The sequence below is a fragment of the Dipodomys merriami genome, unplaced genomic scaffold, assembly GCF_024711535.1.
Source record: "Dipodomys merriami isolate MVZ:Mamm:240054 unplaced genomic scaffold, mDipMer1.0.p SCAF_1, whole genome shotgun sequence".
Lineage (NCBI taxonomy): Eukaryota > Metazoa > Chordata > Mammalia > Rodentia > Heteromyidae > Dipodomys > Dipodomys merriami.
The window spans coordinates 139673183-139696083 of record NW_027202270.1 but is presented as its reverse complement, the minus strand read 5'-3'; the positions used below and the strand labels follow the sequence as shown (position 1 = coordinate 139696083).

At 37.6% G+C, this 22901-nt stretch overlaps 1 protein-coding gene across 2 annotated transcripts in view; it reads left to right on the top strand.

Moving 5' to 3' along the window:
* Positions 1-22901, top strand: part of Daam1 (dishevelled associated activator of morphogenesis 1) — a 169260-nt gene that overhangs the window by 71103 nt on the left and 75256 nt on the right. For both annotated transcript variants that reach the window (XM_070032563.1, XM_070032554.1), the window contains exon 3: positions 15145-15234. In XM_070032563.1, the coding sequence (XP_069888664.1) occupies positions 15145-15234 (90 nt within the window). The remainder of the gene's footprint in view (positions 1-15144; positions 15235-22901) is intronic.

The following is a 22901-nucleotide window of genomic DNA, read 5'->3' as shown; positions in this document are numbered from 1 at the left end:
GAAACTATTAATCTACTTTCTGACTCTGAAAATCTGCCTACTCTGAATGGTTGATATAAATGGAATCAACACAATATACGGTCGTTTGTCCTAGCTTTTTTCCTTAACGTCATGTTTCCAATTTCTTTTTCTTGTCCAATAACAATCCATTGTGTGGTTATGCCAATGTTTCAATCCATTGATCACTGATGAAAATTTGGAATTTTACTAGATTTTGGCTATAATGCAGCTATAAGTAACTATATTCAAGGTTTTGCATATAAATACATTTTCAACTTTTGTTAATATATACCTAGAAGTAGAATTGCTAATCCTAAGACAATACTGTATTTAACTTTTGAGGAACTATCAAATGCTTGTTTTCTACCAGCCAAACAGGAGGGTTCTAGTTTCTCAATATCTTTACTATCATGTGTTCCTACTGACTTTTCCCTAGCTAATCAACCAGATACTTTTTTTTTTTTTTTTGCCACTCCTGGGGCTTGAACTCAGGGCCTGGGCACTGTCCCTAAGCTGCTTTTGCACAAGGCTAACACTTTACTACTTGAGCCACAGCACCACTTCTGGCCTTTTCTGTTTATATGGTACTGAGAACCCAGGACTTCTTGCATGCTATGGAAGCACTCTGTCACTAAGCCACATTCCCAGCCTTCAACCAGATACGTTTAAAGATATTCTACACATCCTAAGAGTAGAGCTTTACCAGTTGAGCCACAGCTCTACTTCTAGCTTTTTATTTGTTTTATTTTGGTGGTTCATTGGAGATAGGAGTCTTATAGACATTCTTGCCTGGGCTGGTTTTGAGCCATGATCCTCAGATATCAGCTTTCTGAGTAGTAGAATAGCCATATATTTGATGTTCTTTAATCATCATTTCTTTTCTATTGTATTCTTCACCCCTGCCTCCTCCTTCCTACTCCATGTCTTTCTCTTTGCCTCTGTCTTAGTCCAAATAAAGAGTATGACTAATCCAAAACTTATCATTGGCCCTTAAAATAATATCCAGCTATATTCATCCCTTTTCTATAAGCATTTATAGAATCTAGATTATTCCAACCAAGAGATTTACCCATGATAATGTTAGAAATTGTCCTTGATAAGTAACTTTTCCATTTCCATATTAACAATAGCAGATTCCCTTTGGGATAAACAAATGAATATGTCATTTATTGATTCATTTTTCAGATTGAGTGTGTATTAGTGCCTGTCCCAACTCTTGAGCTGATAAGACTCAATCTTCGATGAAATTTGAGCTGTAGGTCTAACAGAAAAGACAGGCAGCCATATCAAATGTGACTTAGTGCCATTCAACCAGTACATTTTGTTAGGCAAATGCCTTTATAACCTTTTTTCACAAGCGGTTTTACTAGAATATCATTTCTATCCTCTCCTTTAAATTGTGACATGTTACTAATTTACTGCACATCATTTTCTCATTAATCTGCCTTCTAATCAAACTTCTAGTCTTCCATTTATTCGGCCAGTAGTAATGTAGAGTGTTCTGCTGTCCTGGAAATGGAGTTGTGTGCAAAAATCCATTACTTATCACTAAAGCACTATTATACTGTTGAAAATTGTCAAAGAAAAGTACAAATCTCAGTGGAAAACTAATGATGTAGAAACATACTCATTTGATAGGACAATATTTGTTTTCTCAAAATACAGTCATAAGTGCATATAATTGCTGTAGGTCAACTTTATTAAGTATCAAGCAATCAGCACAGAGTTTTTGAGAAATGAAGATAGTAGGAATGAGAATCAGATTTAAATGAATTCAGTCATCATGCCAAATAAGTTCATTTGGGGACATATCAATTAATCTCTTCTTTTTTCAATTATTCCAAAATCATTTTGGTATGAAACAATATAGGAATCTAAGTCTGTCACAAGGGTTTACCATGGCAAATTTTTGTTCCTCTATTAGTCTTGAGAATTGTTAGCCCTTTTTATAGGCTATCAGCATAATTTCTTTTATTACTAGGCCTATTTTTAAGCACTCTTTAATAATAAAGTTCTTCCATTAACACTAGAATCAATGGAGAGTTACATCAGGTTTTGTCTCTTTATTTTTAAACTTTGCCTTTAAGACTATGACTAAGAATAGAAAGCTTCTTAAGGAGCTATCCAGTTATCTGTCTTCAAGAAAGACGACAAAATTGGGTACCAGGAACACTTAATTTTAAACTGATAGAAGAAAAATAAAACTGGTTGTAAGGATTCATGGTGTTAACCTATTGCTTCTTAATTGCAGTATAAATTAAAAGTGGTAATTAAGCAGAGGAAATCAGACTGTATATAGACTTCAAAGATTGATCTAGAATAATTTCAGTATACTCAGTTGTCTGGAAACAAAAAAAAATCAATCTAATGAAGGAATTTATATTAAAGTTGTTCTTTTTCTATGAGGCTTATTTTTACTTGATAAAGGTCAAAAGAAAATTCTGCACAACTAAAGGATACAATTAATTGGCAGTGAAGAAAAAATATTGAGTAGTTGTCTATAATTGACACTATAGTATTTTCAGACAAATCACCTTGATGAGTTCATAGAAAATGCTTGAAGCAGTCTAAAAATATGCAAAACATCACAAAAGGAAGAAGGAATGTATACATGGGCTTCAGTGTGTGCAATGCTAAAATTCCTATGTTATGAAAGTGAGCTTCTACCAATATACAATTTAAAGGTGACAGAATGATATCAAACCCAGAGTTTGATCTAAATTACTTGGGTCTTAAGAATGACTGATGGTTTGTAAGACAGTGTGTATGTGTGTGCATGCACATGCAAACTGTGTGTGTGTGTGTGTGTGTGTGTGTGTGTGTGTGTGTGTGTGTGTGTGTGTGTTTGCATGCATGTGTGTACTGGGCTTTGAGCTAGAACCTAGTACATGCTAGGTAACATTCTATCACTGAGCTATACCCCAGATTACTGGACTAACGTTGATAGAGTAGTTTTGCCGATATCTGTTGTGCTTTGAATAAAACATGGTGTTGCTTCTAAGAATCAAAGTAGGGTTGACATCAGATTTTCATCTCAATGGACATTACACATTTCTTTGTATTGGCTAAGATTCTGTTTGCTTAAAAACAATAAAATGCTCAAAATGGCTTTGTAAGTTTCATTCTGGTCTTCTGATCCACTAAAGTTTAAAGCAAAGCCTTTTTTTTAAAGTTTTAAATATGTTTGCTTTTTAATCTTATTAAGATCATTCCAAGTCCTTTTCTATAAGCTATTAAGTTTAGATTTTGTCTGCATGTTACATCCTTTGTTATCAGTCCAGTAATTGATTTAAGAATGTTTCTTGGAGACTCAAGAAGATGAAGTGAGTGGGAAGAGATGGGGAGGAAAGAAACGAGAAAACCTTTTAAAATAGAAATACTGCAAAAGCAATCCAAGTTAATAATGCCTTTGAGAAAATGGTTATGAATTCCCCAGTCCTGATGAATTCCATTAATATGAATTCTAAAGAGACCCTGAATGAGATGCACCTACTTAGCATTTGCTATAGCTTAAAATCTGATTATAGAACTTGGTTTTTAGGTCCCCCAGGTATAAATTATACAGACAGTATAGTGTACTGACTTGCCTTCTCTTCATATGGAATAATAGAGATATGGTTTAGGTAAACTTTTAAGTGTAATTCTGAAAATGTGTTTTTGTGATAGCTAGACAGATCTGTAGTTTGTGCAAACTACACATAGCGTATATCTTGATCATCTGGGAATCATCTGAACACCATCACGGTCACATAAAACATATGTGGAATGGAGATAAATGTCCAATACATGGTATATTTCAGCTCTAAATTATCTTTGACTTTTTTTTTTTTTTACCTGCTGTGTTTGGATTCCTCTGTACTCAGTGCTCCATTTCTAGAATTCCTTTGGAATCTCAGACTCTTAAGTGTTATAGGAACCAGTGACTGGCTACATCTTTTAGTTAACAATTTTCTGGCTCATAAATGAAGAACTGTTTTGTTTATTTTTTTTGTTGTTGTTTTCCTGATCTCCCAAGAAGTTCCCTTTTTTCCCTTTCTTGTCCAGTTTTAAATTTATTAGAAATATACTAAAACTACTAGCTATTTTATGATACACTGAAATCCTTAGCAACTACATTTAATCAAATGACTAAAAGCTAACTTAGGATAGCATGGGTTGTTTTCAGAAGAGGTCAGCATTTATTGGATTTAGAAGGAGTCAGAAAGTCCTTTGCCTTCTTTTCAATAGTCACCTTGAGTTTATTCTTCTACTAATAAACTTATTATGTCAAATCCACTATGAATATGCAAATCTGCACTTCAGAGAGCCAAATGGCTCAGGTGTTATGCCTGGCATTTATTTCCATCCTCTTCAGGATTTCTGGGTCTTGGAACAGTACCTAGCCTTGCGTAGGTGATCAGTAAGTACTTGCATCCTAAGTACATGAGTGGATGGTTAGCTGGACCCTGGAGCATAATGCATGTGTGCATGTGTGTATGAATTGATGGTTGCTGAGTCTCCCAGTAGCTTTGTGAATCCCTCCCCCAGGTTTGTATTATGAATAATTTTCAAAGTACTGATGATAGGTTGGGCATATCTCTACACCCTGTGTACACCACACCCATCTGCTGTCATCAATTTTTATCCATTCTTCGGATGAATGTTAGGTTACTATGGGAGCACCACATAGCTCACATGCAGGGCAGCAAAGATGACTTTTAAGAAATATTCTCTACTCTTAAAAGCCTCTACTGTCTATTTAATGTGGTGAAGACATAACTGCACTGTGAGAAGAAACTTATTGTGCAAGATTGTCTTTTGACCCAATTAAAACATAGATGTGTCAGATGATATGTCAAGAAAGTCTATTGAGGGTGTGGGAAGGGCTTAGGCTGGAAAGAAGTAGTAATATCCTTGAGAAGGGAGTTATGAAGTCTATGACTTCATAAATTTTCATCAGGCTTTAAAGGTGTCTTATTCCTGTCACTTTACAGCTAGTGTTTTACTAGGAAAACACTACTTTGTAATTCTGTTAAACTTTGGCAACTAAAATTGTACTAGATTAAAGAAGTTCTAAACTGAAATTTTGGTAGGCAGTGGCCATCCAGAAATGATTTAGATATTTAGAACAAGAGTTGTTTGTTTTAAATGACTGGGAAACTACTGGTGATTCAGATTAAATTAAAAATTAAGGTTACTCTAATGAGTTTATAGTTGAATTACCAAAAAAAACTGATTAAGAAAACTGTAGGTTTAGCTGCAGGCTGTCTAGCAAACAAAATATAATTTGCTTTGCCTGTTATTAAGAGAAAGAAAGGAGATGGCACAAGGCATTACATTAGTAGTAAGAAGCTAAAAGTTATTAGTCAGCTTTTGCTTGTGGGATTTCTCATTTCTAATTTTTATATGTAGCACGAAAACATGTCTGTCAGACACAGAATATTACTGTGTAGGTGGTGGTGAGTCACTGTGGATTCTCTGTAGTGACTAAGACTGTTGGCAGAAGACTTCTAGGCGAGAAATCTTCAGGGTTTGTTGTGTGTACTCATCCTTTTTGAGCTTAAGTGGTATGTTGTGTTCCATTTCTGGTCTTCCTGACTGGTTAGGTACAGGTAATAATTCACTAAATATATCTCTGTTTAAACTGACAAAAATCTTATCTAACATTCAGTTTGCTAACTACCACCATGAAAATAAAGCACTGTTCTCAGGATCATTGTGGTTAAAATTTAAGGCAATTCATATTTCAGGATGGGATGGTCATTTCCTTTGGTGAGGCTAGATATTCATTATCTTAATGAATTATTGCAGCCTAATGGCACGTTTTCTTTTTTTATTTAATAGAAGTGTAATATTTTTTAATTTTATTTGGCTACCAAAATATCACCTTCAGTTTTCTAACTGCTTTTGTCTGGCTTTTGCCACTTGATGTTGAAATTATCACCATGTCTTCTGATGTGTGGTTTGATCATTTGTATTTGGGGATTTAACTTGTTTTTGGTGCTGTTGAGTTATGGGATGGGAAAAGGGAAGAAGAAAGACCCTGCTGATACTGGTCCAACTTTGAGGTAACCCAGAGGGTTTGAATCTGTGAGTGTTGTGGGGAACTGCTGGGTGGGGTGAATCTAGGTGAACTGGGCCCATTTTCTGTGGGCATATTTGAAGGAGGAAAACGAGACTTGTATGAGTAATAGGAGGTTTGAAAATTCTCTGAGTGCTCCACATAGATTCAGATGGATGGTTAGCTTGTCAAGGACTACTGAAAAAACAAAACAGAACAAAAAACAAACCTCCAAACATCAACACACAAAGCTGAGTCTTTGAGCAGTAGTATCTCAAAGGGCTTGTTTTAGCTTTTCCTCCCTCCTCATTTATTCTCCATTCTCCTCGGTATTGTTTATATATCTTTTTAACTTGTCTAAATATATATTTGTTTGCATGTGCTTAGCTTAATGTATTAGAAGCAGAATCCTAAATGAAGAGACATCTCTGGTTAGCCAGGAAATTACTTATTGGCTCATTGAAATCTATTGATTTGATAGATTTTCACAGAATAAATGCTTTAGATATTGCTTTGGAGAATCTTTAAAAAAAAAATCTCATAGTTCAGTAACTAAAAGCCTCTGGAAAAGCTTTTTTGTTACAAAGCATTAACCTTTCCACTCATTCAAGACCCTTATTGTGTATTATTTCAAAAGTCCTTCCCTTGCTCTATCTAACACATCAATACATTTCCTTAGATTGATTTGTACTGTGCCAATTGTTTTCTGACATGTAGGTTTCTGTATAGTTAGCTACTTGTTTACAGTGTAGGACTGGTGAGATTTCTTTGTCTAGAATCTTTTAGATGTGAGGCTTAATAGTCTGCTTTGTTAGCAATGAAGCCTGGGGCTGCTGTTCCCACAGCTGGCTTTCCTCTGAGATCCTTAATACCTTTAGGAAATTATATGTAAGATACATGTTTTATACATATATAAAAGTGTAATATCTTCTTCAAGAAGGAAGTCTTTAGGATTTGTTTGTTGGTTTTTGTTTTCCCTAAATTTGAGTCTCCTTGGCATGGCATGGTGCTGAGTGCAAAGATTTCTTCTTTTCTAACTTGCTAAAATCATTTTCCTTGAATTGACTTTCAAACCTATTCAGATAGCTGGGTATGCTGATGCACTTTTGTTATCCCAGCTATACAAGAGGCTGAAGTCAAGAGGATCAATGTTTCAGGTTAAACCAAGGGAAAAAACCCCACCCCAACAGGAAAAACAACAACAACAAACCTGAGCGTAGTGATTGCTCCTGTCAACCCAGCTATGGCAAGAAACGTAAATAGTAGGATCATAGTCCAGGCTGGCTAGGATAAAAAGTGAGACCTATGTCAAAAATAACCAGAGCAAAGCGGGCTAGAGGCATGACCCAAGTGGTAGAGCACTTGTCCAGTGTCATAAAAACAAAACAACAATCAAAAATGAAACACCTCTATGACAAAAGTTCTGTGGCCAAAGCAAGGAGCTTGCCTATCCATATCTGAGATCCAGAGTCAACCAGGGTGCTTCCTGGGTCTCAGCTAACCCTGCTTGTTTGTTCTTCTTGGTGGAAACTTGGGCTGTCAGTATATTCAGGAGCCAGGACACTTCTGTGGCACCACCACAAGGAAGACATCCAAACTCCAAACCCCACAGACACAAGGAGGCTTTGAAGGCTTTCTTGTTAAATATTAATGTATCACTTAATTCAACTGTTAAATTATTAAATTAATTATTAAATGACCTTGAGGGGAACATTGCCTATCTTTGGGCCTTAGTGGAATACACATTATTTGAACTTACAGAACTTTTCCAAGAAGGGATGAAGGTGATCTGTGCTGTCAAAAACTACTCTAAAGGGGTACAATTTTTCTTTCCCTTTTTAACACACTTTTCTCTTGATCAGTTTCTCCTTTAAATGAACTCCTTAGTTTACCTGTCAACTTAAGTTTCATTTCCTTCCTGTGTACTCAGTGTTGTATTTTCTTTAACTTTGTTTCCCAGGGGCTCCAGCATTGATTTTTTTTTTTAAAGTTTAACAGCTTTATGGAGGTATACTTTACAGGACATGGAGTCTTCCTGTTGTAGGTATACAGCCTGAGTTTTGGTAACTATATACAGGTGTGTGACTATCACCACCATAGTTTTGGAACATCCCTAGATCTTCCTATCCTCAGGCTCATTTGCAGCCATTTCTGCCCCTGCATACACTAATCTTTGTAACTCTGTAAGGTTTACTTTCGCCTTAAAAAATCACATTAAAGGATACTATTTAAGATATAGTGATCCTAACTGATGTACTTGTCATGACTGCCTCTTTCAGTATTTAAATTAATTATCAAAGAAAAAAATCTCCTGAAACTGACAGTATTTTTAAAGCTTAAATAAACATGTCAGAATGATTTTTCAAATTAGTTTTGTATTTCCTTTTTAATTTTTTTCAATAACTGTGCTTTATTTTTTTTAACCCAGAAATGTATGTACGTTACTCTTCTCTGGAAGATGAAATCAATCTAGTTGTTTTATAACTACGGAAATACTTTATGTTATCCAGGAATGAGGTGTGCCTGATGAACTATAGATTCAAATATCGGAGTTAAAAGCAGACCTATAAACAGCTTCCAGAAGAAACCACAGAAACTCATGTCAAAAAACTACTTTTTTGACATGAGTTGCAGTGATTTCTTTTTTCTTTTTTTCTTTCTCTTCTTGTTTTCCTGTTTTGCCTTTTGTTTGCTTTTTGTAGTGCCAGGGATCAAACCGAGGGAGCTATGCATGCTAGACAAATACTCTTTGATTAAATTACATCTTAAGTTCTTCAAAGATTTTTTTAAGAAGACCTAAAGTCATTGAACTTTAGAAAAAAATGTTGACAAGTTAGATTTAATAATTTTTTTAAAAAATTTGGTCTTTTTTATTCCTTTATCTTTAAGCGGGTAAAGGAGGACACAGAAATGGAGAGATAGAATGAACAAATGCATCAGTGGTACTCACTGGACACTATGTTGAAAATGAACTATGCAAATTATGGGCAGAAACAGGAGGGAAAAACTGGGAGAGAAGGAGGGAAGGGGTGACCTTGTCCAAAAAGAAATGTACCTGACTTATGTCACTGTAACCCCTCTGTATCTCACCTTTATAATAACAATAAAAAATAACAACTAAAAAATCTTATGATCAAAATACATTGAAATGAAAAGGCAAGCCACAGGTCAGGAGATATATTCTCAGTACATGCCTCTGACCAAGGATGTACATCCAGAATAAAGAACTTTAAAATAAAAATAAATGCAAAGACAGACAACTCCATAAAAATAGTCATACCTCAGAAAAAGAGCACATATGAACAAGCAGTAAACACAGATAAAAGTATATTCAAAATCATTATCAGGAAGAGGTGCTTCAGATAAACTAGGATAGCTGAAATTAAAAAGGCATGGCAGCATGCAGTGAGAATGTGGCATAACTGGAAATGCCATATGTTGCTGACGGGAATGTGAAATGGTACCATCTATAGAATGCTGCAACTACTTCCAGCATATGCTTTTGCCAGCTCAGAAATGGTATTCTCAAAATCTGCATAGTTCACTGTACATACTTCTTGCCTTAAAAAGGGGAAGAAAGCATTTATTATCACTGTATCTTATAGCATCCCTTCCCATTCTCTCAGCTTTCGCATCTTCCCTCCTACCTTGTTGCTTTTTGCTTTTTGGTTTCCTGTTGATGTGGGCCTTCTGTGTCATAATATTTTGGGGATGGGTAATTAATGTAAAGATGATAAAAAACCAAGTGCATTCTAGGAACCAGAACAAAAAAGAGTGGGGTGGGGTAAGCTAATAATAGAACTGTAGCCATATGATGAATCTGTAAAGCACAGAAATGTGTATCCGGAGAAAGTCAAAATGGGTTAACTTGGCGGGGAGTAATTGATGCCTTGGCAAAGCGTGTGTGTAAATCATATTGCCCTCTTAGATACCATGCAAAGTCTCTTTGGAAAAGGATCTCATCATGTGCAGAGTTTTAGAATTTGTGATCAGGAGTGCTGGAAGGTACGTCTAGGGGGGAGGTAAGGCAGGTCAGAATATCTCCTGAAAAGAAAAGGAACTGTTGAAGCCTTCTATCATCTTGTTTTCCTAACTACATTATAAATGCCCTGAAATCAAAGTGTGCTATTCATCTTTGTACTCTTATAATGTCTGGCCCTGATCCTGAATGGATGGAACAATGCGTGAAGTGGAATACTTAAGATTATGATGGTCTCTTCAAGTCTTGCTTGCTCGATTCAACACATTATTAAAACAGAACAAGTCGAAGCAAAGAGTCTTCAGGAATGGAGAAGTAAGGGTCTTATTATATCCTGGACATTGTATATAGGCACTCTTTAGATTAAATTATGTAATAATTATATAATAATTAAATTATGTAATAATTCTTGCACATAATTTAATCTGTGTCACCTTTCTTGCTCAGAAACCATAAGTGACGTTTGATTACTGGGAAGAGAAAGACCAAAGTTCAGAGTGGCTATTATACCTGCTGTTCACTGTCTCACGTGCTTCTTATCTATTTCCTGTTTCTCTGTAAGCTCATGCTTCACTTGCTTGGAAAGCTTTCACTATCTCTTTTTTTTTTTTTTTTTTCCATAAGTGGGCTCTCTGAACTGCTTACTCTGTTGTCCCTCTGTTAGAAGGAGTATTTCATTTCTCATCTGCCTTTGGGTCTCCTGTGTCTATCACAATGCTTGTTCTTTTCTGTGTACTCAGCAAAAAATAAATTTTTGTTGCATGAATGAATCTGTGATGTAACTGTCAGGAACATATTATGATTTCTGTCTTCAGGTGATCATATGATCAAGAAGAACCACACTTAGAACCCAGGGATGGCTACCAACAAAACAGCTCTCTTGGGCTAACAGTCACTCAGCTAATGGATGCCATTTCATGCTTATATCTGTGACATTATTCTACCTGCCTGTTGGTCAATTAATAGATGAAAAATGTTGTGGCTAAGAACATGAACTCTGTAACCAGACATTCTGGACTTAGGTTCCTCTTCTGCTGTCTACTAGGTTTGTTGCCTTGAGTATGGTACTGAATCAGAAAGGGGGGATTAATAATGTTACCTCTTTGTAGGATAGTTTTAAGAATTAAATTAATCTATCTAAAGCATTCTAGTTACTATTAGGAACACAGAAATTGTTCATTATTTGCTAGTTCTTACTCTTACAAGGCTGCATTTCTTTCCCACTTCCATACTGTAATCCAAAATTATATCTAGACACTTTAAGATTTTTTAAAATTTTTATTGTAAAGATGCTGTACACAGGGGACCTTACAGATTTTTAAATGTTTCTATTCTATGAACATTCTCTTCTTCCCTGAAACCATCTGCTTCCAAGTCTTAGCTGATCTGTGTTTTCTCAGTTTAAAATTGTTCATTTCTGTATCTCTGAAGAAGCAAAAATTATCTACCTTCAGAGCAAAATTGAGTACTATTAATATACTTGACTGTGAAATTTTTAGTTTTAGGACCACACAATTCTTCACACCTCTGCTCATTTAGCAAAAGCTATGTTACAATGTAGTAAAGAACACACTATTAACAGTGTTGCTCTCACACACACACATAAATGAAAAACCTTTTCCTCAAGCTAAGCAACACTTTATTGAGCTCTTTGATTAACTGAGCTGATTGTTGAGAAGTGATTTATGTCACCCTTACTTCCCCCGTTTTTCCGTATGTGAGACCATGTGTGACTTACAGGAAATTTAACAAGGAAGAAAGGAAGGAAAATAATTACTTCACATTTATAATAATTGCATGCCAAAAATCATATTCTCTTGTAATGGAATTATCTATAAAAAATGCCTCATTCCTTCCCTGTTGTTTATTGTTGAAATTCTCGATAGAGTCTTATGGTTAGGATATTAAGGTGTGTATGGTCATCCTTACACTTGCATGTGTTTTAGTAACATAGCTGTTTACTTTGTTCTTAAGAGAAAACAGCAACTGGTTTGTATTCAAATGATGAGAGAAATAACACTAGTACATTTGCCACCCTTCATCAGGTACAGGTTTAGATAGTGTTGCTAACCCTTGCAAGAGAAATGATATGACATGGTCATCCTGGAGGCTTAAGGAGACTGAGAACTTCCTCTGGGGAAGCTAGCATGTATTAGGCTCTGGAGGGGTAGGTGTTAATGAACTATGTTGGGCGGTAATAACTAGAAGGAAACCTGGCAAAGTAAGTTGGGTTATAAATGGAGGATCCCAAGAGGCAGACTGAGGAATGGAAATTTAATTTTAAAAAATTAGAAGTAATGACATTTTCTGAACAAGTAGCTGGGAACAGCACAGGTGCTCTGTTTTCAAGGCAGTGGCTGTAAAATGTGGTCTTCAGACCACATTTTTGGAAACAAAAGAAATGTACGTGCTTCCACTTCCTCTTCCCTGATCAGTCCTAAAAGCTGAGCAATCAATGACTTAATAAGCTCTTCTGGCACTGGTGGCTCATGCCTTTAACCCTCGCTAGTCAGGAGGCTGAGATCTGAGAAGTGCAGTTGGAAGCCAGCTCAGGCAGGAAAGCCTGTGAGACTCTTATCTCCAATTAACTACCAAAAAAAATGGGAAGTGGAGCTGTGGCTCAAAATGGTAGAGCACTAAACTTGAGTATAAAAGCTCAGGGACAGCACCTAGACCCTGAGTTCAAGTCCCAGGACTGGTACAAAAAAAAAAAAAAAGGAAGGAATGAAGAGAGAAAGAAAGAAGGAAAGGAAGGAAGGAAGGGAGAGAGACACAGAGACACTTGTCCTTCTGGTGATTCTGATACTAGCTCAAGTTGAGAAAGACTGCTTTAAGAGAATTATATTGAATAGGAAGGATTGGAAAAACAAGAACAGTGGGAGGCTGTGTCAGAAGTCAAGGGAGAGGTTATTAGGGCCTAAGTGAGTTAGGGTGGATCCACTGGGAATGAAGCAAAGGCAAAATCATGAGGTATTTCAAGGAAGATGTAATAGTGCTTGATGACTTATGGTGGTAGGAATCCAGGATCTGAAGCCAATCTACTCTGTCTGCATGTCCACGAGTATGGTAGGACTGTTGAAATGCACAAACTCATGGGGTAAGGGGTGAGGAGGAGTAGCAAAATCATACTCCTCATTGATTGAAACCTAATTATGTCTTGATTTATAGCTTTTGTATCTTAGCCACACCCACTGATTTACCACTCTCAGATAGATAACTTTCCCTGTAGGAAAGAAAATGTACCTGATGTTCAATACCAATTACAATCTTGAGTATGGATTGAGTTATTAAATGCCAAGAACTTTTCTCTAAACACTTTTCATTCACTCTCACACTGTTGATATTCATTAGTTATGAATACCTTTTTTATTGTGAAAATACTGTACAGAGGGGTTACAATTACATGGGTAAGATAATGAGCACATTTCTTATCAAGCATTGTAGCCTCCTCCTTTGTTTCCCCTTCCCATCCCTTCGTATCCTCCCCCCCATGCTCCCCACCAAAGTTGTAAAGTTCGTTTTCGACATAACGACTTGTACATCTCATTGTTGCAATGGGTCCTTCTGTATGCCTGTTTTAACAATTTGTTTTTTCCCTTCTCCACATATACCAATATCATATATATGAAAGCAGGGGTTATACCATGGGGGAGGGACATACAAGGCAACAAAGATATAATCTTATAAATATGTTAGAAACAATCGCATGAAAGATCTCTCTCTCTCTCTCTCTTTTTTTTTTGGTCGGTCATGGGGCTTGAGCTCTAGGCCTGGGAGCTGTCCCTCAGCAATTCAGCTCAAGGCTCTTGCTCTACCACTCCAATGAATACCTTTAAATTGCCTTCTGTTAGTGTCTGATCTAAGCTGTACACCACTATAAATTTAATGTCTCTAAATACTGATGTAACTAGCTATGTGTCTGGACTTTGAAGTCATATCTTTGCTTAAAACTGAGCCTTATTATTTAGTAGGTATGTGGTCATGGGCCTAAATCCCTTAACTAGGTTTTAAGGAGGATTATTATTACAATGAGTATCCAGTGAGTAGACCTCTTAAGGTCACCGAGAGAAAGAACTAAATGAGAAAATGCCTGCACATAAAGTACTTCGGAAATATTAGGAGCTATAATTTGACAAGGACAATGCCATACTCTTACTCAAAACTTCATTGACTCACCTTGATGTAAGAGAACATTTAAGAGGGCTGGGAAGGTGGCTCAGTGGTAGAGCGCTTGCCTTGTATACCTGAGGCCCTGGGTTCGATTCCTCAGCACCACATAAGCAAAAAGAAAAAAGCTGCAAGTGGTGCTGTGGCTCAAGTGGTAGAGCGCTATCCTTGAGCTGAAGAGCTGGGGGACAGTGCCCAGGCCCAGAGTTCAGGCCCCACGACCGGACCCAAAAAAAAAAAGAAAACATTTAAGGCTTTCTACAAAGTGGTAATGCTCCACATGCCAAACCTTCACGTAATAAGGTTGTGCATAACCTGGTCTCTGGCAATTATCTGCTAGTGTACTAATCGGTTACCCCAGCATGGCCTTTATTTCTGTTTCTATGTTAGTCAGCTTTTTGTCACTATAACAAAATACCTAAGACAATTAGGAACAAACAGAGGTTTGTGTTTGGCTCATAATTTTGGGAATTACAATTCACGATTAATTATCTCCTTTGTTTTAGGACCTGTGATGAAGTAGCATATCATTGCCAGACCCTGTAACAGAGCAAAAACACCTGATAGCCAGGAAGCAAAATCAAAACTATGGAAGTTACACTCTTCCCTATCATGTCTAAATCCCCTGAGATCATTTTAATATGATTAATTTTGATCTCTTATGGTATGAGAGCCTTTACTGCTTAGTAGACCCAACACAGCCATTGACACCTACTTGGGATGATTCTGGCCAAGATGATTCTAGGTCCAATTTTCCACAGTCTTTGTGCTTTGTCTATCTTCCTTGTACTCCGTGCCTGGCTCCGTGCCAGTGTGTTGTCTTAATGGCAATAGCACAAACATAGTTTGATCTTTTTCAAGTTCATTAAATATGTGTTTTGGTCCTTGGATGATGATGAAATTCTTTATAAGAATAATTTTAATCTATGAAATACTAATTATTTTCTTTTCTTCTCAGGATGAACTTGACCTCACAGATAAACATAGGGAAGCCATGTTTGCACTTCCAGCTGAGAAAAAGTGGCAAATATACTGTAGCAAGAAAAAGGTAAGAAAGTCATTGTGATTATATTTAACGGAGAAACTGTGTTTTGGGTTTTTTTTTTAATTTCCTTTTCCCTCCAATTCACCATCAGAACTTGGACAACTCTTTATGATATAAAAACCAGATTAAATATGTCATGGTGTGGTCTTGGCTTTACATGGGCCAGAGTGCTAGCTCCTTGAATATTGTTTCTATCAACACACCATTGGGCTCCTTTGCCCCTGTAATGGTTATTCATAATCATGTGTGACTGAGACTCAAATGAAGACTGGCTTACATGAGACAGGAAGGCCTTCCTGTTACTTAACTGGTCAGGATGAGTGTTAGAGATTTCCAGCCTGTGGTGACCGTCTTCTAGCCACTTGACATTTCTCCATCTCTGAGGTATGGTCTTATCCTCATGGTTTTACCTCTGGCCATTTCACATTCCAAACTAAGGATAGAGAAAAGGGAGAAAAGGTACAGACACTCCTGTACCCACTTTTAGGGACACATATCAGGAGTTTTATACCTCCCATCACCTCATATACCATTCTTAGGTGTGTGATTATACCTTGCTTCAATAAACAGTCTTTACTGTGGTAAGGTGCTCACTACTTAAAAGCTAGGTTTGTTACCTTAAAAGATGGAAAAGAATGGACCTTGGAGGCAGCGGAACTGCTGAATGCTTACTCCTGAGTGTCGATGGCACGAGGCATTGCTCTGTGGACTGCATCTCATGAAGTAAAGTTCACTCTGCCATCTCTTAAAGCCTGTGGCAGAATTTTAGGCCATTCCTATATCCATTTTATTTTACTTTTATCTTTTATTTACTAATTCTGCCCATGGCCACCTTTCTTTCTGTTTCAATAGATACTTGAAGCAAACTGAGTAAATAAGTAGGGAGGACAGAGCTAGCACCCAAGAGAAATGCTACCTCTTTAGGGAAATAGTGACAATTCAGACTCTTCTTACAACCACTAGTATCTTTGAGAACCTTCTCTTGGGCAACCATTACAGAGTTTGAGACCTTCCTTTGCCCACACAGAAGAGTCTCAGCACCTCTTTGTTGTGTGTGTCACTGGTATGACATCCTCCAGGATCAACTTCCATGTTGCCATAAAGTCCCTCCCGGTCATTGAGCCTGTATGTATCCCTCCCCTGTTCAACACAAGGCCTCTAGTATGAGGTACCATGTCTTACTTGGTCATCTTTGCACCTCGAGTGTCTGGTACTTTGAAGACTGGACTTCTGAAGTGTTATACCTATATACTGTCAAAAAATTTAAAACATACATAATTTTCCCCCTGAGCAGTTATAGTTAGTAAAACTGTGTTTCAGATTTGGTGCTATTGGCTTTTGTTAGAGGATGATGGCTAAGCTGCCATCAGATGGGCCCAAACATATAATATAGGGAAAAGAAAACACAAATAAAAAGCATCAAGTCCTGTCCTTGATGGTGTTATATGGTCTTTGGAAGCAAAAGATTTTTCATACTGCCATTTTAAAGGCCTGCCACTGGGATTGAGAAAGAAAAATCTTCTAGTGCTGTGTACATAAAGGACATTGTTTTGGTTCATCCTAGTATCACAGTTTCCTCAAAATTAGGAAATAGTGCAAAGTAGGGATTGAGAACATGCACTGAAGGAAGGGAAAAGGCAGGGAAATGGGGGCAGCTTGCAAAGGGGAAAGTTTCCTTCTTTCCCAGATTTTATTACACTCTTGACAGCATTGAAAGTTAATCATGGAAACTACTGCTCCTTACATTAGAGAAGGCAAGCCCTGGAGGATAGCAATGACCTCGGGCTCACAGCTGCTGCTCGTTTTTCAATTTCCAGGCCTATCAGATCCCCTCCCAAGCCCCATCTGAAGTGTACATGATGGGCTGAGCGTGTCGTGGGAGGATGGATGTGGATGTGGCCACTGGCTGCAGAATCCCACAGCATGACAGATGGCCCTTCTTGCTAGTAACCTGGCCAGATTTTACAGATATCAAGGAATGCAGTGTTTGCTAGCTTTCCCTCCAGCAGCATGGATTCTTTATGTGACTTAGCAATGGCATAGCTGAGTGGGAAAATCAGGTCAGTTCTTTGGGGAGTCCCATGGGCTTATATATCTGCCTCACTTTAAAATCCTCAATTAAGAATTTCTCTGGATTATAATTTCTCAGGCAGTTAAAACAATGCTATATCCGTGGTCTGAAACTGAACTCTAGATACTGCCATAAATCAAGAAATATGAAGAGAAAGATTAAAAAAAAATCTTACTAGCAAAAGGATATGGTGTTTACTTCTTCAGATAATGAGATGTCTCTCGGAATGGAGGTCAATGTTGGCCATCCTTGATCCTAAGAGCAGATTATTTTCCTTGGAACATATTTGTATAGCTTTTTCAGATCAGGCTTATCACCATCAAGCCAAACCACATCCATTTCTCAGGCTGAGGGAGAGCTACACCCATGGCTCTTGAAAAATTCCCATTTTTCAAGATTAGAACCCAGGGCATCACATACATTCTCCCACATAGTGAAGCCATAGAGTCAAAGGCCCACAGATGCCAACAGAAACAGACCACAGGAGATGGTGAAAAACGGGCTCTATGTATAAAAGTGAACAGAAGTGGAAGCAAACAAGACTGGGCCCTGAGCACAAAGCCAAGCTTCGCTCAGCCAACTGCTTGTTTCTCATCCAACAGCGATTTGAGTCCCAGCAGTGGCTATCTGCTTATCACTCTGTGTTCATTTAAGAAACTTCTCTATCTAAGTCACTGGTTGACAATTTATTTCTAGAGCCAAAAGAAAGCAGCACAAGTATTTCTGGGGCCACAGTGATCGAAAAGAAATGAATTGTAATTTGGCCTAATTGAGTAATCTGGAAGAGAGTCAGAGATGAATGTTGTGGCCTTGTTGAAAGTCCAAACAAATGTCTAACAGTTATGGGGCTGGTTAGTTGGCCTTAGCTTGTCACAGATAGCAATCCATTGTCAATTTTTTTAACTCTTATGAACAGTCCAAAAAAGGTCCTGTTGGTGGAGCTGGGGGGTATTTTCAAATAGGAAATGTTTGTGGTTCTTATCTTTAAAGGTAATTCCCTTTTTAGTTCCAATCACAACATACTCTTTTGTTTAAATGAGGTTTTTCCCAGTTTCCAGCCAGAAACTGCATCTGTTAACAATCTTTTGGATTTTAAACTGAAGCTTTTTAAACAATGAACCATTTGACCACGAAAGGCATCTGGCCATGTTGTATTTGCTTATTGTTAACATGATTTTTAAATCCTGGGAAAAGTAAGGAGTAGGTCTTCAGAGAGGTGAAAGTAAAGTAGTATATACACTGTATTTTTGGTGACAGCAATTGCAGAAAGAAATCTTTAATTGTTACTTAACCAATCCTTTAAGTATCCAGAAATGCTTTTACGCCTTTCTCTGGATTACAGAGGAAGAGGATGGGGCTATAGATGCTGTCAGCAACAATGACATCAGATGTTAGAGGCAAAGATCAAGATTTGACACTATGCCTTGCTTTTTTCCTCTCTTATTCCTAATCCCTGAAGTTGCGGCTCTTAAGTAAATAACGTTAGGCTCCTCATGTTACAGTTCTATATGTTTGAGGGCTACTTTGGGAAAGGTGAATTTTTACTTTCATCCTGAGAATGTGTTTTATTCTAGCTTTAATCAAATCATTCAAGAATCTTATCTATCCTGGCTGCAGGTCAGCTGTTGTGATTTCTGCAAAGTGTTCATGTGGTGTAAGGTACATTTAGAAGGTCCCTAGGGAAAGTGACTCATATTTTTTATTTGCTCCTTTTATTTGGCTTGTATATCCTAATTGGATCAACTCCCCACACCTTCCCACAAGAAGGAGTTCTCCCTTTATCACACAGACAAGTAGATAAAAGTTGTATTGGGAAACAGTTTATTCAGCTGCTGGAGAGTTGGGGTCCACCTGTGATGATAAAGTGATATCACAGCTTAGAGAAGCCTTCTAGTGGTTGGAATAATTAATTGCCTATCTCTTGGAGGTGGTGAAGTTAGATTTGGAGCTCATGGGGGTGGGGGGGGTAAGGGGGAGACAGTACTAGTAAACGATGGAAGAACAAAGCAGGAGGTTTGATGCCTTCTGGGAAAGCCTTTCATGACTTTATTTTATTTTTGGTGGTATAATGAGTGCCGGGAACAAGTGATTTGATCAAAACAAGACTTAGAGAAACACATGCTAAAGTCATGAATTTAAACACAAAAGGAGTCATCCATTTCCTACTCATCTGTCAAACAAACATCTGGGAAACAAGGCTAGAGATGAGACAGACATTGTCCTCTAGCCATTCCAATGTCCTGATGAGAAGCTGCCATGGGTGGACGGAGGTGGGGATGGGGGAGAGGGGGAGCCAGATTTTGGTGAATGAGCCAGTGAAGGGAGAAAATAGACTTTACTTTGTTTTCTTTCTTTTTTTGTTTGTTTGTTTAGTGATGCTGTGCTGGGGCTCAAACCCAGGGCTTTATGGGTATTAGGCAAACACTTTAAGTCACATCTCCAGCCTTATTTCTAGACTTCTTTAAAAAACACCAGTTTGGTTTCCTGCTATTGAATTACCAACCTGATGATGGGTAAAATTGGTATTTGTGTACTTGGCAGAAGCAGCTATGATTAGAAATGAAATTGCCAAGCCAGGCATGGTAATACATGCCTATAATCCCAGTGACTCTAGAGGCAGAAGCAGGATGATCATCTTTAGTTCAAGGCCAACCCAGCCAAAGGCAGTAAGATTGTATCTCAAAAACAAAATAAAATAAAAGGATTGGGGGCATGGCTCAAGTGCTATGAGACATTGGGTTCAATCCTCAGTACTGGGGGCAGGGGGTTGGGGAGGAGTAGAAGGAAGAGGAAAAGAGATTTGCCTTTCCTTCCCCCTCTGACTGTCTAAAGAAGACGTGAGAGAAATATAGCCCATCACAAGCATCTTTAGATTCTGCAGATTCCCAAACTCCCTGTTCTCTGTCTCTGTATTTCCTGGCATTGAGAGATGAGGCTTTATATATAATCCCTGATGGAAGCAATAAGAAGTAACAAGTTCCAGGTATCTGGTGTCCCACTCAATGAAGTGATACAATTGATAAAGAGAAAGTGGTGTGAATGTTTTCTCTAGGAAGACTTTCTCCTAAATTCTGAGGATGATTCAACAAGTAAGTCTTAGTTTCTTGGAGTGAGTGGTTCTGGTAGGAGAAGCACATAAAGTGATCATCGAGTTGTTGTCATAGGCACTACAGCAAGAGCAGCAGACAGGTTCTGGAGCACGGAGGAATGGATGACCCACCATTGGGGTGGGATTGAACTCTTCCCACCACTTCCACAACTATCAATCATGCTAGGGAGCTATGCCATGCTTTCATCCTGTTGTCTAGAAACTACCTCCCGTTCAACATTCAAACAATGCTCATGTATACTGTACCCTTTCCCTCTTGTTTTGTGTTTTGTTTTTATCCCTTTTACTGTTGCTTCAACAATCTCCAACTGTTGACCTTACTTGATTATTACTACAGTTCACAGGACTTATTCGGAAATCTATAAGGGGCAAAGCTTTTGGAAAATTCACCTGCTATAAAAGATGTACACCAGATTTTAGATTTGACATAAAATACTGTTGTTCATTCAGTGGTTTTCTGCCTCTGATGGTCCTTAAACCAGAGGTGTATTCCAAAAAAGTTAGTCGTTCTTGCTCATTTATCTGTCTCCTTCTGTAATCGCTTGGTTTAATATACCAATTTTGAGTATGCTTTTCATTCATACCAATACTGCCATTCTAGCTATCTCTCATCTCTGCCTTGTAGAATCTGTGATAATGCTGAGCTCTGGTTAGTGAAAAATATGCACAGCATCATTAATGAAGAAGCAGTCAGTGAATGTGCCCATGATGAACCAAAACATATCTATCTTGTCCTCCTTGCTTGTGCTAGGAGAAATGAATTAAATCTAACCTATTGTGGGCAACTTTTGGAGACCTCTGTTTTCCTTCCATGAAATTAGATCAATTCCATAGAGTGTTGTGAAAATTAAGATAATAATTAGTTGTCAAAGAACGTGGGGCATTGTAATGTTAGCTACTCTCAATGGTCAATAATAATGATGGCCACCATGTACCTAACAATAGTGGTAACTGTTTTCCTCAGAAGAGAAGTGAGAATTTCCCTACTGTTATTTTAGAGGCAGAGGTTATGTAGAATGATTCATTATAAATAAGAGACAAAAACAATCCTTATTATTCACTCTAGAAATTGGTTAAAAAAAAAAAAAATCAGTCTGTGGTAAAAAATAACCAGGGCAGTGATAAGTAAAGTCTATTAGCTTCTGAGCTGGGCCTAAAACGTGATTTCAGGTGCATCCTCAGTTTTTGCCTGGAAAGTGAGGCCCAGAAAAAGTCAAACTTCACTTCCTCTCAGCCATGTAACTTAGAGTTTCAGTGCTCTGCTGACCAGATCTGGGCCATGGAGTAGCTCACTTTGTTGGGGTTTGCCTCGGTAGCAACTGTCAGTATTAACAGAAGTCAAGCCTGGAAAGTAGGCATGTATACCGGGTCATGGCATTTTTAAAATAACATTAAAATTCTTGTACTATCTGCAGTATTTCCCTGAGAAGCAGTGAATACCTTTGGTCTTGAAGTAAGGGGACCAACAAGTACTTTTAAACGAGAACCTTGCTACTACAATTGTTTGAAGTAGGGATAAAATCCCTTCATAAAATATAGCAGGAATAGGTTCCATTATGCTTGGTAATTTTCACAAATATGTAACTTACGAGATTAAAGTGAGGCAATTTATAAGTGCTCTGTTCTGCCACAAAATTTGTTCAAAACTGCAGCATATAATTCAAGAGTGCATTGGAGCTGAATCATGTCTGAAGTTAACAAAACATTGTTGGGGAGATAATAAAAGAATGTTTCACCAGAGTTGCAAATGCCATTGTTGTTATAACTCTTAAACCTAATCACCAGAGCAGACACTCTGGACTTCTTTCAACTCGTGTTCTCTGAAATTACCAAAAAAAGAAAATTGATAAACCTCTAATAACTTTCCACACCAGACACAGGATAAACTGTGGGTTTAAACCAGTTGGTTATTTAATTTTTTTTTGTCATGAAAATTTCAAATGACAAATATACTGTGGGACTTGGAATCTAGCTTAGTTGTAGAGTGCTTGCCTCACGTGTGCAGGGCCCTGGGTTTGATCCCCAGTGCCACAAGAATCAATAAAGAAAACTACAAAGTATGATACACACGCATGTTTAACAGATGCTAATGTTGTGCCATGTTGACTCAGATTTTATAAACAACAACAAATCAATAAGCAAACAAACCATGGCTGAGAATATAGCTTACTAATAGAGTGTTTGTGTAGATCCAATAGGCCCTGCTTTTAGCCCCTAGCAGTAATAATAAAAGTAATAATATAATAAATCTGATCATCTGTTTTGAAGATGGTATTTTTCCCCTTTCTCTGCATGCATATATCCATAAACAATTGGATTGTATTTCTTCATTGTAATGGCTATGTAGTTTCCCTTTTTATTAAAATGCTAAGTTTTTATCATCTATATTAGGCTATGTGAAACATATGAGGGAAACTTTCAGTCTTTCTCTTCTTTTCTTTTCTTTCTTTTTTTTTTTTTTCTGTCGGTCATGGGGCTTGAACTCTAGGC